Source organism: Erpetoichthys calabaricus, chromosome 11 (genome assembly GCF_900747795.2).
Source record: "Erpetoichthys calabaricus chromosome 11, fErpCal1.3, whole genome shotgun sequence".
In the NCBI taxonomy this organism is placed as follows: Eukaryota; Metazoa; Chordata; class Cladistia; order Polypteriformes; family Polypteridae; genus Erpetoichthys; species Erpetoichthys calabaricus.
Window position 1 is genome coordinate 56,163,399 of NC_041404.2, and position 24,166 is coordinate 56,187,564.

At 44.8% G+C, this 24,166-nt stretch overlaps 1 protein-coding gene across 1 annotated transcript in view; it reads right to left on the reverse strand.

The window, feature by feature from the left end:
* Positions 1-24,166, reverse strand: part of LOC114660422 (ras-GEF domain-containing family member 1C-like) — a 158,228-nt gene that overhangs the window by 63,615 nt on the left and 70,447 nt on the right. Inside the window, exons 3-4 of the mRNA XM_028813114.2 lie at positions 19,193-19,315; positions 6,106-6,243 (exon numbers count right to left, since the gene is read on the reverse strand). Of these exons, the coding sequence (XP_028668947.1) occupies positions 6,106-6,243; positions 19,193-19,315 (261 nt within the window). The remainder of the gene's footprint in view (positions 1-6,105; positions 6,244-19,192; positions 19,316-24,166) is intronic.

Below are 24,166 nucleotides of genomic sequence, written 5' to 3' on the forward strand. Positions count from 1 at the left end.
TGGCGCCCCCTGCAGCACTGCAGCCTCACTGTCCCTGGGATTCAGCCGCTGCACTAGACTCGCCTGCAGTCATCAGCGTTCGCCTCTCTGTTGTGATTGTGTGCAGCCAGTTCAAGCGCAGTTGGCTCAGTGATTGACTGAATTTCATCAATGGCGCCAGTTGCACCTTGTACATATAAGAGATTGTTGCAATAGTTTTTTTTATAGTTTTTACAGGAAGTTGTTGACTGCACTACTGACTACATCAACTTCTGTATGGACATTGTAGTTCCAGTAAGAACAGTACGCTGCTATGCTAACAACAAGCCATGGATTACAAGTGACATCAAGGGCCTTTTGAATCAGAAGAAAAGGGCTTTTAAAGACGGTGATCAGCATGAGCTCAAGCGCGTGCAGAAGGAACTCCGAGTCCAGCTCAGGGCGGCGAAGGAGCAGTACAGGAGAAAGCTGGAGCAGAAGTTGCAGAATAACAGCATGAAGGAAGTGTGGGATGGGATGAAGATCATCACTGGCTGCAGCTCGAAGCGGGGTGCCACCATCGGGAGAGACGTGAAGAGAGCAAACCAAATGAACAACTTCTTCAACAGGTTTGACCACCCTAACCCACTCTCACTCTCACCTCGGAGTACTGCACTCTCCACACATCCTTCTGCTGATACCAGCATAGGAGAGACATCCCCACCCATAATTACAACAGCGCAAGTGAGCAGAGAGCTGAGGAGACTTCGTGCCAGCAAAGCAGCGGGTCCAGATGGAGTATCGCCACGACTGCTGAAGGTCTGTGCATCGGAGCTGGGGGGTCCTCTACAGCGCATCTTCAACCTGAGCCTGGAACAGGGGAGAGTCCCGAGGCTTTGGAAAACATCTTGTATCACCCCATCTATCTATCTACAGTTCATTGGCAGTGTGTAAAATGATCAGTCAGTTGCAGTAATTGTGATGCTCTCTACATGAAAAAAAATATGCGTTCCATTAAAATTTCACTTTCTCTTGGTGAATTATGACGTTTCCTTAAAAAGTGCAGCAAAAAAGTACCGTATATACTCGAGTATAAGCCGACTCGAATATAAGCCGAGGTACCTAATTTTACCTACAAAAACCGGAAAAACTTATTGACTCGAGTATAAGCCTAAGGTGGGAAATGCAGCAGCTACAGGTAAGTTTCAATAATCAAAATAAATACCAATAAAATTACCGTATATTAATTGAGGCATCAGTAGGTTAAATGTTTTTGAGTATTTATTTCAAAGAAAAACAGTAAACTAGCTCTGTAAGTGGAGAAGAGGGTCAACAAAAACAATATGGTATCTCGCTTGCTCTCTCGTGTGTCTGTCTGTCTGTCTCTCTCTCTCTCTCTTGCGCGTGCGTGCGTGTGTGTGTCTCTCTCTCTCGCTCGCTCGCTCACTCGCTCTCTCGTGTGTGTGTGTCTCTCATGCGTGTATGTGTGTCTGTCTGTCTCACTCTCTCTCTCTCTCTCTCTCTCTCTCATGTGTGTGTGTGTGTGTGTCTCTCTCTCTTGTGTGCTCTCTCTCTCTCGCTCGCTCGCTCGCTGCACAGGGAATGCACAGGGAGGGACTGAACGCGTGCGGGTTGTTGGGGGCAGCGGGACACACCCACACACCAAGCACACACTAGGGACAATTTAGGACCGCCAATCCACCTAACCTGCGTGTCTTTGGACTGTGGGAAGAAACCCACGCAGACACGGGGAGAACATGCAAACTCCACACGGGGAGGACCTGGGAAGTGAACCCAGGACTCCTTACTGCGAGGCAGCAGCGCTACCCACTGCGCCACCGTGCTGCCCTGTGAAGAAAGTTCAACTTGAAAAATCCCAAACTTGTTCTTTAACCACCATTGTTTTAAACAGACTTACTGCTTTTTTTTTTTTTTACTTACTTCATCACATTGTCCATCTGCCCAATTGTCTATTTCACTGTCTGGACATTTTAGTGTTCCCTTAGTGTTCCTGATACTCTTCACCTCACTAAAATAGTAAAAGAATCTTGTGTGGTCGTCTTTTGCCTGTCCTGTCTAATGCCTTTTAGTTCTCCTAATACCCTTTTCAACAATTGCTGTCACAAACCCTACAGTCAGCGCTGTAGTTTGCACGGCACCATTTATTAAGCTATTTCTTTTACTTTGTTCCTTTGAGAAAATCCTCTTATGAGTGTATGAAAGCAATCAAAGTGTACATAGTGTGATGGACGGCCGGTGCCCTTTCCCAGCTGGGAGGCCAATATACTGGGAGGATCGAGGCACACAGAACACTGCTTCCCCCCGCAGTGCTACATGCAGCCCCTCTGGGTTGCAGCAGCACTTCGGATTCCCCCAGAGCTCCATGGGAGTTGGTTTGGAACAGCCCTGTTGGGTTCCGTGGAGGGAGGGGGGGTTTGAGGGGTGTGGCGAGCGGCTGGGGGCGGTACCCAGCCTGGACACCCGGAAGAACCGAAGGAGGGATTACACTTCCTCTGGACCACGAGGGGGTGACCGCCCTGGTGGCTATGGGGACCACGGGAAAGGAGCATGGAAGCTCAACCCTATAGGGGCCTGTGGTCACCACCAGGGGGCGCCCAAAGGCCCGGAGAGCCCTGGTCCTCAGCATTTCCGCCACAACTGGAAGACCAGAGACACCCGGAGTGCTTCTCGGTGCACAGCCGGCAATTCTGCCACACCAGGGAGTGCCGGCAGAAGTTTATCAGGAGGCACCTGGAGCACGTCTGGGTGAAGATAAAAGGGGCTGCCTCCCTCCATTCCATGGCTTGAGTCAGGTGGAAGAGGACGGAGCTCAGAGGAGAGGAGTAGAGGCGGTCAAGAAGAGTGAAAGGCATTGAGAGAGGGTGCTTGATACAGGAGTACTGGGTTGTGTGCACTTGTAATATAGTAAATTATGAATAAATCAGTGTCTACCTGTCTGTGTCCGGGTCACCTCCCACAGGGGTCACCAGGGGGAGCTACAGAGCCCTACTTTGGGTTTCCACCATACCTGGGATAATGTTGATGACGCTATCTGAAGTGCCCCCCGCCTCACTTCATTCAAGGAGCCAGAGATGGGAGGAAGATGATAAAGCTTGAGGCGGAGGAGGAGTGGAGGCGGAAAATGAAAGGAAAGAAGAGAAAAGAAAAGAAAGTGCTGTGTGCTGTAAACTGTGTTGGTGCTGGTGGGAAATGGGTGAAAAAGCGTTTCCCACTGTAATAAAGCCTCATGTGTTGCAAAAACTTCTGCCTGGTGTCTGTCTGTGATGGGTTTGAGGAGCTGGTTGCGCCCCCCTGGTGGCCACAATAGGAAAAAAAACTCTTTAGAAGAAAATCATATACTGGCCACTTTATTAGGTACATCCATTCAACTGCTTGTTACCGCAAATATATAATCAGGAACTCAATGCATTTTGGCCTGTAGACATTGTCAAGATGACCTGCTGAAGTTCAAACCAAGCATCAGATTGGGGAAGAAGAAAGGGGGACTGAAGTGACTTTGAACGTGGCATGGGTATTGGTGCCAGACGGTCTGGTCTGAGTATTTCAGAAACTGCTGATCTGCTGGGATTTTCACAAACAACCATCTCAAAGGTTTACAGAGAGTGGTCCGAAAAAGGGAAAATATCAGGGAGCATCAGTTCTCTGCTGGGTGAAAATGCCCTGTTGATGCAAGTGGTCAGAGAAGAATGACCAGACTGGTTTGAGCTGATAGAAAGGCAATGGAGCATCTCTGAACACCCAACATGTTGAACCTTGAAACAGGTGGGCTACTACAGCAGGAGACCACAGCGGGTGATAATCCTGTCAGCTAAGAACAAGCAACTGAGGCTACAATTCATGCGGGCTCACCAACATTGGACAACAGAAGATTAGAAAAACATGGCCTGGTCTGACGAGTCTCAATTTCTGCTGCGACATTCAGATGGTGGGGTCAACAACATGAAAAGTTGGAACCATCCTGCCTTGCATCAACAGTTCAGGCAGCTGGTGGTGTGATGGTGTGGGGGATATATTCTTGGCGCACTTTGGGTCCCTTAGATCCAACTGAGCATAATTTAAATGTCACAGCCTACTTGAGTATTGTCACTGACCGTGTCCATCCCTTCATGAACGCCATCACCTGATGGCTCCTTCCAGCAGGATAACATGCCATGTCATAAAGCTCACATCATCTACAACTGGTTTCTTGAAGATGGCAATGAGCTCGCTGTACTCCAATGGCCTCCACAGTCAGCAGACCTCAATCCAGTAGAGCACCTTTGGGATGTGGTGGAGTGGGAGATTAGCATCATGGATGTGCAGCTGACAAATCTGCAGCAACTGTGTGATGTTATCATGTCAATATGGAGCACAAGCCCTGAGGAATGTTTCCAGCACCTTGTTGAATCAATGCCATGAAGAATTAATGGCAGTTCTGAAGGTGGGGTACTAGCACGGTGTACCTAATAAAGTGGCCATTGAGTGTACAGTACTGTGCAAAAGTTGTAGGCAGGTGTGAAAAAATGCTGTAAACAAAGAATGCTTTCAAAAATGGAAGTGTTAATCATTTATTTTCATCAATCAACAAAATGCAGTGGATGAACAAAAGAGAAATCTAAATCAGATCAATATTTGGTGTGACCACCCTTTGCCTTCAAAACAGCATCAATTCTTCTAGGTACACTTGCACACAGTTTTTGAAGGAACTCGGCTGGTAGGTTGTTCCAAACAGTTTGAAGAACTAACCCCAGATCTTCTGTGGATGTAGGCTTTTTCACATCTCTTCATGTAATCCCAGACACACTCGATGATGTTGAGATCAGGGCTCTGTGGGGGCCATACCATCACTTCCAGGACTTCTAGTTCTTCTTTACGCTGAAGATAGTTCTTAATGACTTTGGCTGTATGTTTGGGGTCGTTGTCCTGCTGCAGAATAAATTTGGGGCCAATCATATGCCTCCCTGATGGTATTGCATGATGGATAAGTATCTGCCTGTATTTTTCAGCATTGAGAACACCATTAATCCTGACCAAATCTCCAACTCCATTTGCAGAAATTTGCAGCCCCAAACGTTCAAGGAACCTCCACCATGCTTCACTGTTGTCTGCAGACACTCATTATTGTACCGCTCTCCAGCCCTTCAACGAACAAACTGCCTTCTGCTACAGCCAAATATTTCAAATTTTGACTCATCAGTCCAGAGCACCTGCTGCCATTTTTCTGCACCCCAGTTCCTATGTTTTCATGCATACTTGAGTCGCTTGGCCTTGTTTCCACATTGGAGGTATGGCTTTTTGGCTGCAACTCTTCCATGAAGACCACTTCTGGCCAGACTTCTCCGGACAGTAGATGGGTGTACCTGGGTCCCACTGGTTTCTGCCAGTTCTGAGCTGACGGCACTGCTGGACATCTTCTGATTTCGAAGGGTAATAAGCTTGATGTGTCTTTCATCTGCTGCACTAAGTTTCCTTGGCCGACCACTGCGTCTACGATCCTCATCGTTGCCCGTTTCTTTGTGCTTCTTCAAAAGAGCTTGAACAGCACATCTTGAAACCCCAGTCTGCTTTGAGATCTTTGTCTGGGAGAGACCTTGCTGATGCAGTAGAACTACCTTGTGTCTTGTTGCTGTGCTCAATCTTGCCATGACATGAAACTGTCTTCCACAACCTCACCTTGGTAGTAGAGTTTGGCTGTTCCTCACCCAGTTTGAAGCCTCCTACACAGCCGTTTCTGTTTCAGTTAATGACTGTGTTTCAACCTACGTGTGACATTGATGATCATTAGCACCTGTTTGGTAGAATTGGTTGATCAGACACCTGACTAGAATCCTACAAAATCCCTGACTTTGTGCAAGTGGACCTATAAGAATTGATGCTGGTTTGAAGGCAAAGGTAGGAACACTAAATATTGATTTGATTTAGATGTTTCTTTTGTTCGCTCACTTTGCATTTTGTAAATTGATAACAATAAACAATCATTATTTATATTTCTGAAAGCATTCTTTGTTTACAGCATTTTTTCACACCTGCCTAAAACTTTTGCACAGTACTGTATGTCCTCAAAATAACGCGAATCACAGCGATGTCCAAATTAGTGTCCACATTCCTGGCACACCACAAAAGTCGTAAGCTTTTCATTTCATTTACCTCATCGCATGGGGCTATCCTATGGATCATCTCTTTTAGGTGTCCCACCATCTGCTCATCCCGGAAATCAGAAGGAAACGTCTCTGTCCATTCCGTTAGAAGCTGAAGAATTTTGGGTCCAAATTTCCGTACTTTTACCTAAAACAAAAAAAAAAATCAACAGACATCTGTCAGTGCTTTCCAAACTGAATAGCCATTCTTTTAGTAACTTGCTTATTTAGGGTCAAGGGGAGCCAGTGCCAATCCCAGCACCATTAGTGCACGAGGCAGAGGACTGGGCACCAGCGTGTAGCAGAGCACACGTACACATCCACACTGACTTGTCCATTAACACTCGCGTCTTTATGAAAATCCACACAGGGAGTCAACAGAGCAGAGACTGACGTCAGGATTATAAATGCCAACGTCACAGGGATCAGGGCTTGTCCAAGCTGTTTTGGGTACAAATCCTAAACTGAACATTGATAAAAGTACACTATATGGCCAAAAGTACTGTCGTGGCCAAAAGTTTTGAGAATGACACAAATATGAATTTTCACAAAGTTTGCTGCCTCAGTTTTTATGATGGTAAGTTGTATCGACTCCAGAATGTTCTGAAAAGTGATCAGATGAACTGCAATTAATTACAAAGTCCCTCTTTGCCATGAAAATGAACTTCATCCCAAAATAAACCACTGCATGTCAGCCCGGCCACAAAAGATCCCGCTGACGTCATTTCAGTGATCCTCTCGTTAACATGGGTGAGAGTGTCGACGGGGACAAGGATGGAGGTCACTCTGTCACACTGGTTGAGGTTCGAATAGAGAGGTGAAGAAGGCGTCAGGGCACCTAAGAAAGTCCAGCCAGCAGGGTCGTTCTTAGGACGATGGGGGCCCTGGGCATAATTAGACTGTGGGGGGCCTAATGCGTGTAGTACAGGGTGAGGGAGAAAGGACGGACGTCTTTGAAATGGCTACTACTCACCACTAGGTGGAGTGACAGATGTGCGGTAGGTGGCGTTAGGTTAGCGAAGTCTTAGCATTTTTGAATTTTCTTTTTAGTTGAAGCCATGGCGCCGTGGACGATAGAACACCGCATTTTTGCGTACGACTGTTTTGTCAAGAACAACCAATCTATTACCGCAGTTCAGGGTGAGTTTCGTTGCCATTTCAATATCCACAGAAATAAAGCTGTTCCCACTTGTAACACTATCCTACGTTGGGTTAAAGCAATTCGTACACGAGGTACACTAATGAACAAAAGACCGCCAGGGGCTACACGAATGGCACGTACCCCTGAAAATGTGGAAAGCGTATGACTAGCCCTGCTGCGCAGTCCAAGTCGATCTGCTCGGAAACATTCTTCTGAGCTTGGCCTCAGTAATCGTTCGGAGCGCTATATCGAGATGATAAACAACTTCTTTTTACATGAATTACGACGTAAACGTATTCCCATCTGGCGTGTGTGGTTTCAACAGGATGGGGCGACAGCCCACACAGCTAGAGCATCAATGGATGTTATTCGCCCTCTCTTCCCTGGTCACCTCATTTCCAGATTTGGTGACATTCATTGGCCTCCACGGTCCCCTGACTTATCCATGTGCGATTTATTGCTTGTGGGGGTCACCTCAAGGCACATGTATACGAGCATAAGCCCCGTACATTGGAGGAACTGAAGGCAGCCATTCGCGTGGAAGTCGCCCAAATCGACAGAGTGGTGTTGAAAAGAGTGGAGGCCAACTTCCATGAACGCCTTCAGAAATGCATCAGTGATAACGGACACCACGTGGGAGATGTTGTTTTCCACACCTGATTTTGTCAAATGCTATTTCAATAGATAGATAGATAGATAGATAGATAGATAGATAGATAGAAAGATAGATAGATAGATAGATAGATAGATAGATAGATAGATAGATAGATAGATAGATAGATAGATAGATAGATAGATAGATAGATAGATAGATACTTTATTAATCCCAAGGGGAAATTCACATTCTCCAGCAGCAGCATACTGATACAAAAAACAATATTAAATTAAAATATGAACTCAAATCTTTCAATAAATTTCTTTGCAAGAAAAAATGAATAATTTTGTGATTTTATAAAAAACGTCCGTCCTTTCTACCTCACCCTGTATTAGCTACAGTTCAGACAGATTTGACCTGTTTCCACTGTGCACTGCGCGGAGGTTCTTTATTTATTTCACCTTATACAATTTCTTGTATTTGGAATTTGTTAGTTTTCGCGTACCCCTTGGTCAGCCATTGTACAGCGCCCCAAGAGCAATTACAGGTTAAGGGTCTTGCTCAAGGGCCCAGCAGAGTAGGATCAGGTTTTATTCCACCTTCATCAGAAAAAGCTCCAGGAATCCCAAACTATAAATCACCTTCTCAAACCTCCTTCACCTGCTCACTCCGAGGCCACCGATGAGAGGTGCAACATGCACATCAATTTTTTCAAACAAAAAGTGGATAACATCCGCTTACACCTCTCCACTACGGATATCCTGCCCTCCCCAACTGTCGACCCACTGTCTGAGACTGTCCAGCCCCTTTGCTCCTTCTCTGTTGCCACACGGGAAGAGGTAGAGGACGTCATCAGGAAAACAAAACCGTCTTACCAGTTCCCTGGACCCTTTTCCCTCAGCCCTGCTGAGGGCCAACATCTCTGCTGTCTCTCCACTTATCACCAGGATTATAAATCACTAAACAAAGAGTCCGTTTCGACAACGTAAGATGAAACGGGCACGAGTGGAATAGTAATAAGTATAAGCACCACAAACCTGATATAGGTGTATTGAATGAATGTGTAATTGAATCAGAATGCATAATTAGGCCTCGAGCTGTAGTCGAAATCGCCTTTCAGGCCTCTAGAGCTTTAATCGAAGTCGCCTTTCTCTTTGAATTTTCGCGGCTGTAAATCCACCACCTGCCGCAATGTCGGTCTTGTAAAGTTTTTTGGGCAGCTGCGCAGAAGGCGACTGCGCATTCGGCTTCGGACAGACGTGAGTGAGTGAGTGAGTGAGTGAGTGAGTGAGTGAGTGAGTGAGTGAGTGAGGAGGCTGGCGAATTATGTATTAAGATTCCCTTCTGGTTGGCCATATTCCTTCTGCACTAAAAACTGCTGTCATCAGACCTCTACTGAAAAAAAACCCACCCTGGATCCTGAAGTTCTCTCTAACTATAGGCCCATCTCCAATCTTCCATTTCTCTCCAAAGTTCTGGAAAAAACAGTTGCAGCACAACTTCATGATCACCTCAAACTGAATAACCTGTTTGAAAAGTTTCAGTCTGGTTTTCGCCCTGGCCATAGCACTGAAACAGCCTTGGTCAGGGTCACAAATGACCTTCTGATGACAGCAGATACTGGTTCCCCTTCTCTACTCATCCTTCTTGACCTGACAGCTGCTCTTGACACAATAGACCACAACATCCTCCTTCACCGCCTGCAATACACTATTGGACTCTCAGGAAATATTTACAACTGGTTCACATCATACCTGACCGGCAGAACTGAGCATGTCGCCCTGGGCAGCGCAAAATTTCACACCCACAACGTCACCTGTGGTGTCCCACAGGGCTCTGTGCTGGGCCCCATCCTTTTCACCATCTACATGCTCCCTCTTGGAATTGTCATTAGCAGACAAGGTTTATCTTTCCATTGCTATGCCGATGACACTCAGCTTTACCTCAGGACTACCCCCACCTCCTCTATTGCTCCTCTGCCAACATCTACACTGACTACCTGCCTGGAGGAGACAGAGGCATGGATGAGGCTCAACATCCTTCAGCTGAACAGATCCAAAACAGAAGCCATCTTAGTTGGCACACCACACCATCTCCATTCTTCTACCATCATCAGTATCACTTTCTCTGGCCAAAACATCCCCCTTTCCACATCTGTCACTAATTTGGGTGTTAAAATGGACTCACAACTCACCTTTGACACCCACATCAAACAATACAATACAATACAGTTTATTTTTATATAGCCCAAAATCACACAGGAAGTGCCGCAATTGGCTTTAACAAGCCCTGCCTCTTGACAGCCCCCCAGCATTGACCCTCTAAGACGACCAGAAAAAACTCCCAAAAAAAAACCCTTGTAGGGAAAAAATGAAAGAAACCTTGGAAAAGGCAGTTCAAAGAGAGACCCCTATCCAGGTAGGTTGGGCGTGCAGTGGGTGTCAAAAGAAGGGGGTCAATACAATACAATACACAGAACAAATCCTCAATAAAAAAATAAAAATTTTTTAGAAGTACAGAGCAGAATTTAACAGTAGATGATATCCCATAAAAAGATTTGGATAATTCTAGAGTCCTGGAGACCTCATCCATCAAGCTGACTCCCCCATTTGGCCATTCCACGGCTGAAACAGTGCTGGGCCAGCCAATCCGATGAAAGGAGTCCCACGATTTCCCACGATTCCTGCGATCCTCCATCAGGGATGACTTTACCTTAGGCAGGCAAAACAACTTGGCAGGTGTGCAGTGGGCACCAAGTGCCACATTTGAGTACCGAGAAGAGAACACCTGAACACCTCTTACAGAACACCTCTGTAAGTCATCTTTCTATCACCTCAAGAACATCGCCAAACTCTGCCCAACACTCACCCTGGTAGACGCAGAGAAGCTTGTCCATGCTTTTGTCTCCTCCAGGCTGGATTACTGTAATGCGCTCCTCATCGGGATTCCTGGCAAGAGTTTCAGAACAGCGCTGCCAGGATCCTGATGAGGGTGTGAAAGCATGACCATATCACCCCAATCCTGAAAACCCTTCACTGGCTCCCTGTCCTACTCAGAATAGAGTACAAGGTCTCCCTCCTCAACCATCAGTGCATTTATGGACATGTCCCCCTTATACTTACAGGAACTTCTCACACCTCATACCTCCTCACGTACCCTCCGCTCTGTACACACTTAACACCCTCCAAGTCCCCAGAACTCTGCGGTGGGTTGGCACCCTGCCCGGGATTGGTTCCCTGCCTTGTGCCCTGTGTTAGCTGGGATTGGCTCCAGCAGACTCCCATGACCCTGTGTTCGGATTCAGCGGGTTGGAAAATGGATGGATAGAAGTCCCCAGAACTAAGCTCAGCAGCATGGGTGATAGGGCTTTTTCATCTGTGGCGCCGAGGCTGTGGAACGTCCTCCCTGACTCCCTGAGAGTCCCACAGTCGACTGAGGCTTTTAAACGAAACCTAAAAACTCATCTTTTCAGAAAGACATTTTCATCCATCCATCCATTTTCCAACCCGCTGAATCCGAACACAGGGTCACGGGGGTCTGCTGGAGCCAATCCCAGCCAACACAGGGCACAAGGCAGGAACCAATCCCGGGCAGTGTGCCAACCCACCGCAGGACACACACAAACACACCCACACACTAGGGCCAATTTCGAATCGCCAAGCCACCTAACTTGCATGTCTTTGGACTGTGGGAGGATACCGGAGCGCCCGGAGGAAACCCACGCAAACACGGGGAGAACATGCAAACTCCACGCAGGGAGGACCCAAGAAGCGAACCCGGGTCCCCAGGTCTCCCAACGGCGTGGCAGCAGTGCTACCCACTGCGCCACCCGAAAGACATTTTGTTAAAGTATTTTATAGATTTTATTTTGACTCTGTAGCACTTTGAGATTGCTAAAATATAAAGTGCAATACAAATAAAATTTATTATCATCTCTTTTGGCAGTGACGGGGATTCAAACCGACAACCTTGTGGATACCCGACAAGATCCTTAGCCTCAGAGCCACCACTCCGCCCCGAGGGATGTAGCTAAGCCCAGCGTGTGCAAAATGTGCAGTGCAGTGGTGCATCTATATATATAATTCACAAAGTCGTCGACAAAGGGGGAAGACACCCATGAAAGCACGCACACCAAAACAAGACACCCATGAAAAAACGCAGGAAGAGGCGTGGATTCACTAAGCCGCCGACAAGTAGGAAAGAGCCTCGCCCACCAACTCTATGACCATTGGATACGACGACAACTCGCAGAGCCACGCCCACTAACTGGGACGCGACGCCTCGGAAAAAACGGTGTAATTTATGTTCATCTGTTGTACGCTACACATGGACCTCTGAGCCACCTTGAGTTGGGGGCAGCAAGTCTTTGATAGGCTGCAACAAAATAATGAAAGTACGGGCGCATTTGTTCACACAAGCTGTGTGTGTGTGTGTGGGTGGGTGTTAGTTAATTTGTTACTCGAAGGATTTCAAGATTTAATATGCACAGGCGGTAACACTGCAAATGCAGCCCAAACGAACCAAAAATCTTCCACAGTCTCCTTACTGTAAAGCAGCAACACTACCACTGTGCTACAAGACAGAGAATGCAGTTAAATAATGCACCAGGCTCGATTTTACTTTCACTTCTGTTTGGACAACTGTGTCGTTCAGAAAGTGTTCACCCATCAATACATAATTATGCGACATATGATACGCCGTGAGTTGGCAAGAGCCACGAGTGTTCAGCGGTGTTTCCCAAACTCGGTCCTGCTGAACCCCTGTGGCTGCAGTGTTTTGTTCCAACCAGATTCCTAATCATTAATGCCGGTGAAACTCATCAGGGATAAGTCGGTTTTTCAAACGCAGTCATGTAGCAGATTAGCTGGATGTAATAATCCGAGATGAATGTGCGCCTCCGCGCTGAGTGAAAACACAATGTATATTGCTGTAACAAAATGATGAAATAACGGGAGCATTTTTTTCACACAAGCTGAGTGTGTGGGTGTTAGTTAGTTAATTAGTTACTCAAAGGAATTCAAGATTTAATATGCACAAGTGGTAACACTGCAAAAACAGCCCAAACCAGGAAAGACAGCTGGCAAAAAGTCACCAACAAACTAAACGTGTGTGCATTGTACTTACTGAAAGCATCGTTACGGATTTTGCAAATGTTCATTTTTTTCCCTCTGCTTAAAAAACATTGAAAAAGTGGCGTATACTACGCCTCGGGTTGGTTTGCAGCGTGTAAAACTGTTTGTTTGTCGCGGATAATTTGCTATCCACACAAGTAGGAACCAGGAAGCGAACCCACAATCTTCCACTGTCTCCTTACTGCAAAGCAGCCGTACTACTACAGCGCCACAAGGCAGTTAAAGAAGTTATATTTATATTTTTTACACATCACACACTAGAAGCTGCTGACGAACCCTTCTCTTCGTTGTCAGTCTGTAGCTGCAAAAAAATAAAAGCAATATGACTTTTAACAGACGTCATTGAAGTGTATCATAAGTTTCTGTAACGTTAATAAAAATGGCCAGGAGGTGTCACTACAGAGGTGAGTGTTAAATGCTTCGAAGCTTCGATACGATTTCCGACACAATTGCTTCAAACGTGTTGATGCTTCGTGAGGCTGCACTCCGCCCATCACTACTCACATGTTACTGAACGAGAAATCAGCAGACTAGTATGACGGATGGGGCGTAATAGATAGATAGATAGATAGATAGATAGATAGATAGATAGATAGATAGATAGATAGATAGATAGATAGATAGATAGATAGATAGATAGATAGATAGATAGATAGATAGATAGATAGATAGATAGATAGATAGATAGATAGATACTTTATTAATCCCGATGGGAAATTCACATGGGCGTCCTTCCCCTCTCCTCCGGATTTTTCAAATGTTAATTTTTTCCCTATGCTTAAAAATCATTAAAAACCCAGCCTGATTATGCGGCGTATGGTACGCCGCGGGTTGGCTAGTATTTTTATAAATTTTAGATTATTTTATTTATTTTTTTGTCACAATTAAAAAGTGTGTTTTTTATACCGTTTTCCATTTTTTTCTACCAAATTAAAACTTGGGCTAAAGAACATTCCAGAATAAACCTCAAGAAACGAAATTGTGCTTTAATGCTCGCGAAATCTTTAATTAATGCTGAGTAATCAAGCGATTGGACGACGTCTCGCTCAGTGGACATTAATGCTAAAGCATTCAATCGTTCTTGTAACGTGGTTGTCCTGAGGTAATTCTTGATTATTTTTAGCTTAGAAAAGCTGCGTTCCCCAGCAGCGACAGTAACTGGTATAGTCAAGGCAATATGTAGTGCTATTGCGATATTTGGAACAGAATCTTGTAAGCAGTTCTGGTATATAACTGCGAAACTGCTAACGTGAATAAGACGCAGTTACGAGTGGAGTACGAAAAGGCCAATGCCAAGGCGATAGTGATGGGTCGTTCCTGAACGATTCATTCATTTTGAACGAATCTTTAATGTGACTCGGGAAGAACGAGTCGTCTCGTGGGAGTGAGTCGTTCAGTCGCGCATGTGCATTTGCGCAACTTTCTATAGTTTTTTCGAGTCTTTGGGTTTTTCGAGTCGTTCGTTCATCACGTGACAGCCCCATAAGCTTAACCAACTCAGTCTGAGCCGGAAAGAGAATTGATTAGTTCATCTCTCGAGTCTTCTGGTTTGAGTCGTTCGATCATCACGTGACAGCCCCATAAGCTTAACCTATGCAATCTGAGCCGGAAAGAGAATTGATTAGTTCATTCCTCGAGTCTTCGGGTTTGACTCGTTCATTCATCACGTGACAGCCCCATAAGCTTAACCTATGCAGTCTGAGCCGGAAAGAGAATTGATTAGTTCATTCCTCGAGTCTTTCGAGTCGTTCGTTCTTTTGTCACGTGACCACTTACTGGCACAGTAGTAGCGAATCATAGACTAAAGACCCATGTAAACAATGAATTAATATTTTCTGTTTCTTATAGCATTATAGTTTTGTCTTGTTTGTAGTGTGGTCAACATTTGTGTAAGCAGTAGATGTGTTAGGGAGGTAACAGGTAATATTTTAATTATATTTTGCTAAAATGAACGAAATGACTCGAAAAAAGATTCGTTCATTTTGCTGAACGAGACTCAAAGGTCCAAGTCGGTAAAATGATCCGAACTTCCCATCACTACAAGGCGAGAAAGGGTAGAAAGCGTTATACGTGACAGAAAAACACGGGAAGAAGTCCGCACCCACGATGCAACTGTGGTCTGGAACGGAATGGTCTCCTCCGCCGAGAGCACTCTATTTATTGACTTTTGTGGGGCGTGTCATAACAGGGCTCCGCCTGTGCCATAGCAAACGCCCCAAGCCCCAGTTCCCTGTTTCAGCATCCCTGCCCCGGGAAAGGGCAGTAAGCTTAGCATTAAACTTCGTAGTACAGATACGTAGCTTGCGTCAATCTTAAAAAAAAAAAAAAAAACCCTCGAATGATGGGGCCCCCGGGGCGACTGCCCTGCTCGCCCATGCCTAAGAACGGCCCTGCAGCAAGCGCCAGGCACGTCTCCTAAAGTTGATTCAGCTTGCGGACACCACCAGGGCAGAGCTTGCTCAGGAATGGCAGCAGGCAGGTGGGAGTGAGGCGAAGATTTTTGGAGGATGGCCTGGTGGGTGTCAAGAAGGGGCAGCAAAGAAGCCAAAAGAAACATCAGGGACAGACTGATATTCTGGGAGTGGACTGCTGAGGACTGCTGGGGGAAAAGTCATCTTCTCTGATGAATCCCCTTTACGATTGGAAAAAAAAGAAAAGGTGAGCGGCGCCACCATCAGTCCGGTGTCACGCCAACAGTAAAGCATCCTGAGACCATTCATGTCAGCCAAGGCAGTGCAGGGCTCACTCACAACTGCGCCATGAATAAAGAATGGGACCAAAACATCATCTGAGAGCAACTTCTCCCAACCATCCAACAACAGTTTGCTGACCAACAATGAACAATCCAGCGTGATGGAGCACCGGGCTACAAGGCAAAAGGGAACTCAGGAAACAAAACATCAAAATCTGGGGTCCATGGCCAGGAAACTCCCCAGACCTTAATCACATTGAGAGGCGGGTGGGCAAACAAAAACCCACCAATTCTGACAAACTCCAAGCAATGATTATACAAGAATGGGCTGCCATCAGTCAGGATTGGGCCCAGAGGTTGAGTGCCAGCCTGCCAGGGTAAATTGCAGAGGTCTTGAAAAAGAAAGAAAGGCCAACACTGCAAATATGGACTCTGTGCCTAAACTTCACGTCATTGTCAATAAAAGCCTTTGAAACTTCTGAACTGATTATAATTCTACTTCAGTAAACCAGAGAAACATCTGACACAAAGATCTAAAAACACTAAAGCAGCAAACTTTGTGAAAGCCAACACTTGTGACATTCTCCAAAGTTTTGGCCACGGCTGTATGTAGACACCCCTCCAAATGGTTGATTCAGGTGTTGTACTGTTAGCAGGTTCATCAAATTAGCAAAAAGCCATAAAATCTCCATTGACAAAAATTGGGGTCATACTGAGGGGCTCACTGACTTTAAACGTGGCGCTGCCATAGGATGCTACCTTTGACACAAGCATGTACTGTTCTACTAGATCTGCCCTGGTCTACTGTAAGTGTTATTAATGTGAAGTGGAAGAGTCTGAGGAGCAACAACAGCCCAGCCACGAAGTGGTAGACCACTCTACGTGACAGAACAAGGGCGCTGACTGCTGAAGTGCACGTACAAATGGCCTGTCCTGTGTGGCATCCCTCACAACAGAGTGCCAGGGGAAGCAACATCAGCAGAAGAACTGTGCGTCAGGAGCTTCATGAAAATGGTCAAACCGTGAGGTTGTGGGTTCAGATCTCTCTAATCTGAGCAAGTCACGTCACCTGTCTGTGCTCCAACTGGAAAAAAAAAAAACAAAACATAAGAAATGTCACCAATAGTGATTTTTTTTAAGTCACTTTGGATAAAGGCTTCAGCCAAATTAATAAATGTAAAAGTAACTAATGTGGGTTTCCATGGCTGAGCAACTGCACGCAAGTCTAAGATCTCTGTGCTCAATGCTAAGTGTCAGCTGGAGTGGCGCGACGCACATACAGTGGGTACGGAAAGTATTCAGACCCCCTTCAATTTTTCACTCTTTGTCATATTGCAGCCATTTGCTAAAATCATTTAAATTAATTTTTTCCCCTCATTAATGTACACACAGCACCCCATATTGACAGACAAAAAAAAGAATTTTTGAAATTGTTGCAGATTTATTAAAAAAGAAAAACTGAAATATCACATGGTCCTAAGTATTCAGACCCTTTGCTCAGTATTTAGTAGAAGCCCCCTTTTGAGCTAATACAGCCATGAGTCTTCTTGGGAAAGATGCAACAAGTTTTTCACACCTGGATTTGGGGATCCTCTGCCATTCCTCCTTGCAGATCCTCTCCAGTTCTGTCAGGTTGGATGGTAAACGTTGGTGGACAGCCATTTTTAGGTCTCTCCAGAGATGCTCAATTGGGTTTAAGTCAGGACTCTGGCTGGGCCATTCAAGAACAGTCACAGAGTTGTTGTGAAGCCACTCCTTCGTTATTTTAGCTGTGTGCTTAGGGTCATTGTCTTGTTGGAAGGTAAACCTTCGGCCCAGTCTGAGGTCCTTAGCACTCTGGAGAAGGTTTTTGTCCAGGATATTCCTGTACTTGGCCGCATTCATCTTGCAACCAGTCGTCCTGTCCCTGCAGCTGAAAAACACCCCCACAGCATGATGCTGCCACCGCCATGCTTCACTGTGGGGACTGTATTGGACAAGTGATGAGCAGTGCCTGGTTGTCTCCACACATACCGCTTAGAATTAAGGCCAAAAAGTTCTATCTTGGTCTCATCAGACCAGAGAATTATTTCTCACCATCTCAGAGTCCTTCAGGTGTCTTTTAGCAAACTCCATGCGGGCTGTCATGTGTCTTGCACTGAGGTATGTGTGGAGACAACCAGGCACTGCTCATCACTTGTCCAATACAGTCCCCACAGTGAAGCATGGCGGTGGCAGCATCATGCTGTGGGGGTGTTTTTCAGCTGCAGGGACAGGACGACTGGTTGCAATCGAGGGAAAGATGAATGCGGCCAAGTACAGGGATATCCTGGACAAAAACCTTCTCCAGAGTGCTAAGGACCTCAGACTGGGCCGAAGGTTTACCTTCCAACAAGACAATGACCCTAAGCACACAGCTAAAATAACGAAGGAGTGGCTTCACAACAACTCTGTGACTGTTCTTGAATGGCCCAGCCAGAGCCCTGACTTAAACCCAATTGAGCATCTCTGGAGAGACCTAAAAATGGCTGTCCACCAACGTTTACCATCCAACCTGACAGAACTGGAGAGGATCTGCAAGGAGGAATGGCAGAGGATCCCCAAATCCAGGTGTGAAAAACTTGTTGCATCTTTCCCAAGAAGACTCATGGCTGTATTAGCTCAAAAGGGTGCTTCTACTAAATACTGAGCACAGGGTCTGAATACTTAGGACCATGTGATGTTTCAGTTTTTCTTTTTTAATAAATCTGCAACAATTTCAAAAATTCTTTTTTTTGTCTGTCAATATGGGGTGCTGTGTGTACATTAATGAGGGGAAAAAATTAATTTAAATGATTTTAGCAAATGGCTGCAATATGACAAAGAGTGAAAAATTGAAGGGGGTCTGAATACTTTCCGTACCCACTGTATAGTGAAGTGCGTCGTCCTCAATAATAAATCTCTCTATTATAAAAGAAAATCCTGAGACGAGACTATTTGCTAAGAGATTTTTCAAGTCCCGTCCTCCTCTCCACCATTTCCGGTTCACGGCCCACGCCCGCAGTCCTCTCACCTCTCATTGGTGTGAATGCTTTTGTCAGACTCAGTTCCTACACTCTCAGCTCTTATAAATTTGTACGTTTTCCTCACTTTTAAGTTCCCAATAAAAGAAGACCTATTATGTCCAAATCTTATTGAGGATACGGGGAGAACATGCAAACTCCATGCAAGGAGGACCCGGGAAACGAACCCAGGTCTCCTTACTGCGAGGCAGCAGCGCTACCCACTGTGCCACCGTGCCACCCTGTAGCTAAGCCATTTTTTTAAATTTCACGTACACATTTTATCATCGAGAAATCCTATTGCTGGATAAGCCACTGGCCCAGCTTGAGAAAATACTGAGCTTGCACATTCTTGAACAGACAGGAGAAAAAGAAAGAGTCATTAATTATAAACCCGAGTACACTCCGTAAAATAAAATATGACCTGGGAATGGACATTCAGTTAAAATGGTACAAATTTTCAAGCACAATACCTTTTAAATGAAGACACAAATGAATCTTTTGTTTGATTTTTTACCTTGTCCAGCACGGGATCATCCAGGTTTTGCTGCTCAACGCACATGTGGCACACTTTAGACAGAAGGTCTTGCGGTTCGATGAACAGTCTGGAGCTCAGCAGAAATGTAAATATGTAGGCTTTCTGTAATGATAAGAGAGGAGGCTGAATGAGCGAGTGAAGGTCACACTTGAATCCTCCTCCTCCAGCAATGCAATTATTCCGTACGGTTAAAAGAGAAGGTGCCACCTGTCACTTATGAAAAAGGAGCTCATCAAAAAGGGCAACTCTTTGGCTGTTCATCTCAATGTGATGCCAGGGCTGTGGATGCAGTTATGGTGGAGGTTAGGTGGTGTAGCCCAGAAAAGAAAATGATTTGTTGGATTCAATTTGTAATTTCTGTTTTGCCCCTTTATTATCGAGCTGTCTGTCTATTGTGACCACAGGGGGACACCAGAGAGCCCCAAACCACAGACACAGTAAGGCACCACACGTTAAACGAAAAAATCAAAGCTTTTACTCTTCCAAAGCACCTCTTTTCAGTCTTCCAATTAATAAGCCACAATTATACGATAGATGAACACAAAAAACTGCCAATTCTTTCCCCCTTTCATTGCCCACGTCTTCCCCACTCTGACTCCCAGCTGTTAACTATTAAGGCGAACCCAGGACACAGAGAGAAAACCAAGGAGATCCTTCCCTGGCAGTGCCCTCTACCACCCAACTCTTATAGGGCTACACTTAATAACTCCAACTCCCATGCAGCCCTGTGGGTATCCCAAATGGGACCCTACGTGAGGGACTCTGCCACCTAGGATGGTGGGGGATGAATTGTTCCCCAGGTGGTTCCTGACATCGTTGTGCATCGCAATCACGACGTGAATCATAAGGCGTCCCGGCTGGGTATTGACCCCACTTATTCCATCCTTATGTTGTGGCATTCCAGCCGGGTAGGGAATTTGCCTCCATCCTGGGAGGGATGCCCACTCATCCTCTGGAGCATCTACATCATCTATATACCTACTATAGTACTTCTTCAAATATATCTATATATACTGTAGTGCCTATACAGTATACACACCTATACAGTATGTATTGTATTACAATTTAATATACTGTATGTATACAAGTGAAATCCCATTGAAATGATATCATGAATCAGAGCCTACACACTAAAACAGGCCGATCTCTACCACTCACTTTCCAAATTGTAAGGTGGCTGATAAAAGAACAGGCCAATAGAATAGGGTCCTGAAGCTCCCTGCCGTAGGTCCCCTTTTGAAATGAGCTCTAACAGACAAATGAATAAATATATATACAGTATATACAGTGCATCCGGAAAGTATTCCCAACGCATCACTTTTCCCACATTTTGTTATGTTACAGCCTTATTCCAAAATGGATTAAATTCATTTTTTTCCTCAGAATTCTACACACAACACCCCATAATGACAACATGAAAAAAGTTTACTTGAGGTTTTTGCAAATTTATTAAAAATAAAAAAACTGAGAAATCCCATGCACATAAGTATTCACAGCCTTTGCTCAATACTTTGTCGATGCCCCTTTGGCAGCAATTCCAGCCTCAAGTCTTTTTGAATATGATGCCACAAGCTTGGCACACCTATCCTTGGCCAGTTTGGCCCATTCCTCTTTGCAGCACCTCTCAAGCTCCATCAGGTTGGATGGGAAGCATCGGTGCACAGCCATTTTAAGATCTCTCCAGAGATGTTCAACCGGATTCAAGTCTGGGCTCTGGCTGGGCCACTCAAGGACATTCACAGAGTTGTCCTGAAGCCACTCCTTTGATATCTTGGCTGAGTGCTTAGGGTCGTTGTCCTGCTGAAAGATGAACTGTCGCCCCAGTCTGAGGTCAAGAGCGCTCTGGAGCAGGTTTTCATCCAGGATGTCTCTGTACATTGCTGCAGTCATCTTTCCCTTTATCCTGACTAGTCTCCCAGTTCCTGCCGCTGAAAAACATCCCCACAGCATGATGCTGCCACCACCATGCTTCACTGTAGGGATGGTGCCAGGTTTCCTCCAAACGTGACGCCTGGCATTCACACCAAAGAGTTCAATCTTTGCCTCATCAGATCAGAGAATTTTTTTTCTCATGGTCTGAGAGTCCTTCAGGTGCCTTTTGGCAAACTCCAGGCGGGCTGCCATGTGCCTTTTACTAAGGAGTGTTTTCCGTCTGGCCACTCTACCATACAGGCCTGTTTGGTGGATTGCTGCAGAGATGGTTGTCCTTCTGGAATGTTCTCCTCTCTCCACAGAGGAGCTCTGGAGCTCTGACAGCGTGACCATTGGGTTCTTGGTCACCTCCCTGACTAAGGCCCTTCTCCCCCCTGATCGCTCAGTTTAGATGGCCGGCCAGCTGTAGGAAGAGTCCTGGTGGTTTCGAACTTCTTCCACTTACGGATGATGGAGGCCACTGTGCTCATTGGGACCTTCAAAGCAGCAGAAATTTTTCTGTAACCTTCCCCAGATTTGTGCCTCGAGACAATCCTGTCTCGGTGGTCTACAGACAGTTCCTTTGACTTCATGCTTGGTTTGTGCTCTGACATGAACTGTCAACTGTGGGACCTTCTATAGACAGGTGTGTGCCTTTCCAAATCAGGTCCAGTCAACTGAATTTACCACAGGTGGACTCCAATGAAGCTGCAGAAACATCTCAAGGATGATCAGGGGAAACAGGAGGCACCTGAGCTCAATTTTGAGCTTCATGGCAAAAGCTGTGAATACTTATGTACATGTGCTTTCTCAATTTTTTAATTTTTAATAAATTTGCAAAAACCTCAAGTAAACTTTTTTCACGTTGTCATTATGGGGTGTTGTGTGTAGAATTCTGAGGAAAAAAATGAATTTAATCCATTTTGGAATAAGGCTGTAACATAACAAAATGTGGAAAAAGTGATGTGCTGTGAATACTTTCCGGATGCACTGTATATATAGAGTATATGAAAAAAACCAGCTGTAAGGCAACATCATTAAGCTGGGATAAATATATTATACAAAAAAAGAAAGTCAAGAACATTGAGAAACACCAGTAATCCCTTTCCTCCCCCCCACCAACCCACAATAAAACCCTATACATGCAAATGAAATATATACAGTGGATAATCACACCCCCAGCCCCTTTCCAAAGTTCACACACAAGTGCAAAGTTGCAGTCAACTGTTAAAAATGGGAATGAATGGTAGAATGACAGCCAACCAGTTGAAATTTTAACTGTAAAATGTTTCACAGTCAGTCTGTCCCATTGTAAAAAAAAGGACTTCATAAGCTCACCCAAATCTGTAATAATAATTACAAACATTCACACTGATTTTACGAATCCCATACCGAATGACATATAACAGAGACATAGCAACTAGACACACAGATACACAGACAGACACAGACACTTGTACTTTTATAAGAAGAATAAGACGATTTCTATCCATTCAGTAGTTAATCTCTGTATTCAGTGTTCACATCTGCAGTGACGTGGGTCCGTCAAGTTCTATGTCTCTGTTACATGTCATTTGGTATGGGATTTGTAAAAGTACTGCAAATGTTTAGGAGGCACCATTTGTTGGAATGACAAATGCAATGCATTTTACTGCTGTAAATGGTTGTGATGCACCATTTAATAGAATGACAAATGTGACACATTTCGTTACAACTTATGTTTGTAATGCACCATCTGTTGGAATGACAAATGCAATGCATTTTAGTACTACAAATGTCAGTGATGCACCATTTAATCCATCCATCCATTATCCAACCAAATATATCCTAACTAATTCAACTTCTCCATCATCATCTTATGCCTGATTTTTGCTTATTTTTTCTTGCTTCTCTGACATTGTAACATCCATCCATCCATTATCCAACCTGCTATATCCTAACTACAGGGTCTCAGGGGTCTGCTGGAGCCAATCCCAACCAACACAGGTCACAAAGCAGGAAACAAACCCCGGGCAGTGCGCTAGCCCACCGCAGGGCACCACTTAATGGAATGACAAATGCGACATGCACAGTTTATTACTACTTATGTTTGTAATGCACCATTTGTTGGAATGACAAATGTAATGCATTTTAGCACTAGGAATGTCTGCGATGCACCATTTAATGGAACAAACAAATGCAAAACATTTTATTATTACTTATGTTGGTAATGCACCATCTGCTGGAATGACAAATGCAATGCATTTTACTAATACAAAGGTCTGTGATGGACCATTTAATGGAATGACAAATGCAACACATTTTATTACTACATGCATTAGAAAATACATTCCAACAAATGGCACATTGCAAACATTTAACGCTGAGTTCTATGTTGATTACTTTGATTTCAACCTGTCTTTGACAGGTAGCACAGCTAGTCCACCTTAATAAAAGGACACGTGTCTGTCTGTGTATATATCAGGTTATATGCCATTTGGTATGGGATTTGTAAATGCAGTGCTAATGTTTGTGATGCATCATCTGTTGGAATGACAAATGCAATACATTTTATTACTCCACGCATTACAAAATAAATTCAAATAGATGGTGCTCTGCAAATGTTAACACTGAGGTCTACGCTGATTTGTTTAGATTTCAACCCGTCTTAAGACAAGTAGCACATCTAGTATTCTTATAACTGATTATTACAATCTTATATGGACTCTGTCATCCCCCTGTATTAATTATTCCTTATTTTGTTAGTAAAATCCCATTTTTAGTTTGGATTCCCGCATTGGCATTTTGAGTGCAGAGTCAGCTCACGAGCACCCCCATAATTCACACTGGTTTAGGGTCTAATTCAGGCCAAGCCTTTCAATACAAAAGCTGCTTCACAGATCTCCGTTGTTTAAACGATGCATTCCTCGGATTCAAAATGAGACCAATTTGTTTCCTTTTGTACCCTCATTCCAATAACAGTTGTTGTTCAGACCGGGACAATCGATCTTTCTTTTATCTTTTTGACTTCCATGCTGACCACCATCGCAAAAAGCAGCACAA